The sequence below is a fragment of the Penaeus monodon genome, chromosome 31 (assembly GCF_015228065.2).
Source record: "Penaeus monodon isolate SGIC_2016 chromosome 31, NSTDA_Pmon_1, whole genome shotgun sequence".
NCBI classification, from domain to species: domain Eukaryota; kingdom Metazoa; phylum Arthropoda; class Malacostraca; order Decapoda; family Penaeidae; genus Penaeus; species Penaeus monodon.
The window spans coordinates 2,612,349-2,614,402 of NC_051416.1; the positions used below are offsets into that span (position 1 = coordinate 2,612,349).

The 2,054-nt window shown below is 35.8% G+C and overlaps 1 protein-coding gene across 1 annotated transcript in view; it reads right to left on the bottom strand.

Annotated features, from left to right (window-relative positions):
* Positions 1 to 2,054, bottom strand: part of LOC119592989 (arf-GAP with dual PH domain-containing protein 1-like) — a 22,670-nt gene that overhangs the window by 12,873 nt on the left and 7,743 nt on the right. Inside the window, exons 2-5 of the mRNA XM_037941873.1 lie at positions 1,589 to 1,700; positions 1,029 to 1,142; positions 563 to 746; positions 75 to 308 (exon numbers count right to left, since the gene is read on the bottom strand). Of these exons, the coding sequence (XP_037797801.1) occupies positions 75 to 308; positions 563 to 746; positions 1,029 to 1,142; positions 1,589 to 1,700 (644 nt within the window). The remainder of the gene's footprint in view (positions 1 to 74; positions 309 to 562; positions 747 to 1,028; positions 1,143 to 1,588; positions 1,701 to 2,054) is intronic.

Sequence of the window (2,054 nt, forward strand, 5' to 3'; positions counted from 1 at the left end):
TTACATGGAATAAGCATCATCTACTCAAACAGCTTTTACAACCTAAAAATAAATAGCAATAAAACAATACTAGCCTCTTCTGCACTGGCACTAGGATAGGCCACCATCAGCCAATTTAGTTTTATGGACCTAATAGCTGTGTACCAGTGTATAATGGTTTCCCCGCTTTCATGGTAAACATAGATGTGTCTCGTGGACCCTTCACACATGTAGGATAGCTGAAGACCATTTTCTTGGTTCATTTTACTTGGGGCCAAACAGACATTCAGCTCCGAGAGGTTTATGGTTGCTTTAGGTTCCTTTGCATTCTGAAAAGGTGAAAAATATGGTCATGCATATATTTAGTCTTTTCAGTAAATAAACACTATACAACAGGTACGAACATCCGACCTAAAAGATTCCGTGGATTAATGTAATTCTTTTGGTACTGGGTATGTCTGCGCAGTACATTAGCATCAATCATGATATAAAACATACCTGACTGTAATACATATCTTCATAAGATAAATCCAACAAACTTGAGGGGAAAGAAAGTGATATTAAGTTAGACTGAAGAACTTACCTCTTTACTAAAATACTTTAATGTATTATCTGCAAGGACAAATTTTCGTGGGAAATATTTATTTTCATCTCTTGCTCTCTTCATTAACGTCCCTTCCAGATAGCTTCTAATGTATGTCTGTTTATCAACCTCTATAAATTCCTGACGCTCGTATTTGGCACGTATCCATTGTTCTAGCAATACCCTGTAAGACAATTTGAATTTAAGTCATATCTTCAAGTTGTTTAGCACTTTACAAATATCAATAATAGTAAAAAAAAAGCTTCAAGTCAATTATGGAAACACATATTCATCACTTTTCTCTTTAACCTCCATAGAATTTAAATTGGAAAAAAAAGACAGATCTTTTTCTCTTTAAAATAAAACTCCTTCAAACAAAAGCGGATCTGACACAGTCAACAGCTTGGATATTGTATACACTCAAAATTTCACTCCAGAGGGAAACCAGAGCCACCTGCCGACTTACGATGGATCTCCAGCGCGGGGTATTCTGTAGCAGGCCGGCACGTGCTGCTCGTATTTTTCTTTGGCTGATACATTCCCTATTGTCTCCATCATCTCCACTTGTTCATCATCCCATCTGCAAGGTGTGAACTAAATGAATAACGGAAGAAAAGAGCTAAAGGAGAATAATGAGACACTAACAAAAGGGTGCACGTGAACAAGGGAGAGGGGGAAATAAAATCATGACAGTAAATAAAACTCCTAAATGAACTTCTGAACTTTCTATACAATAGACAGATCAGGTGATGGCAATTACAACCATAATGAGAGGGAAGTATATGCATTTCTCTAATTACACTGTTCTCTCCCAGATGTCTAACTTATAGATGCAACTTCTTTACTAATAACTCTTATCAGCTGAAAAATACTTACTTAACACAGGCACAGAACCTATATATAACTATATATAAATCACAATCATTTTATTCTTCAGATTTATCTAAGTAAAGTTGATCTTTTTAATGACAGGCTTGACATGATGTGTTCGATTTTAACTTTACACATCATCAACTGTTTACTTACTTGTCTAAAGTGAGGGACTTGACCTTGGATATATGTGACCCTAGTCGTCTGTGCCACGCAGCACACGTTGTGCACAGGAAAACTCCAATATTGTATGACGCCCATTCTGGAGCTGAAAGAAAAATTCAGTAAGATTCTCCTGTTAAAAAAGGTACTACAGCTCGTACTCATCACAGCACAATGAATAATCATGTTGAGGTACTGAGAACATACAGATAATACAAATAAAAACCAAATACACCAAGCATTCTGTCTACACAAAGAGGGTTCTATTTTCTTTAGACTATCCAGGAAGAAACAGACAGCAAGGATAGTTTTTTAAGCCTCAAAGTATTTGTGTTACTGAGGGTAAATGATGGAAATACAACTAGCAATTTAAGACCCAAATGCTGTGAAGCCAAGTGATATATATCTATAAAAATACAGAATTTTACATGTTCACAGTTATAAAGCATATACTGTAAAA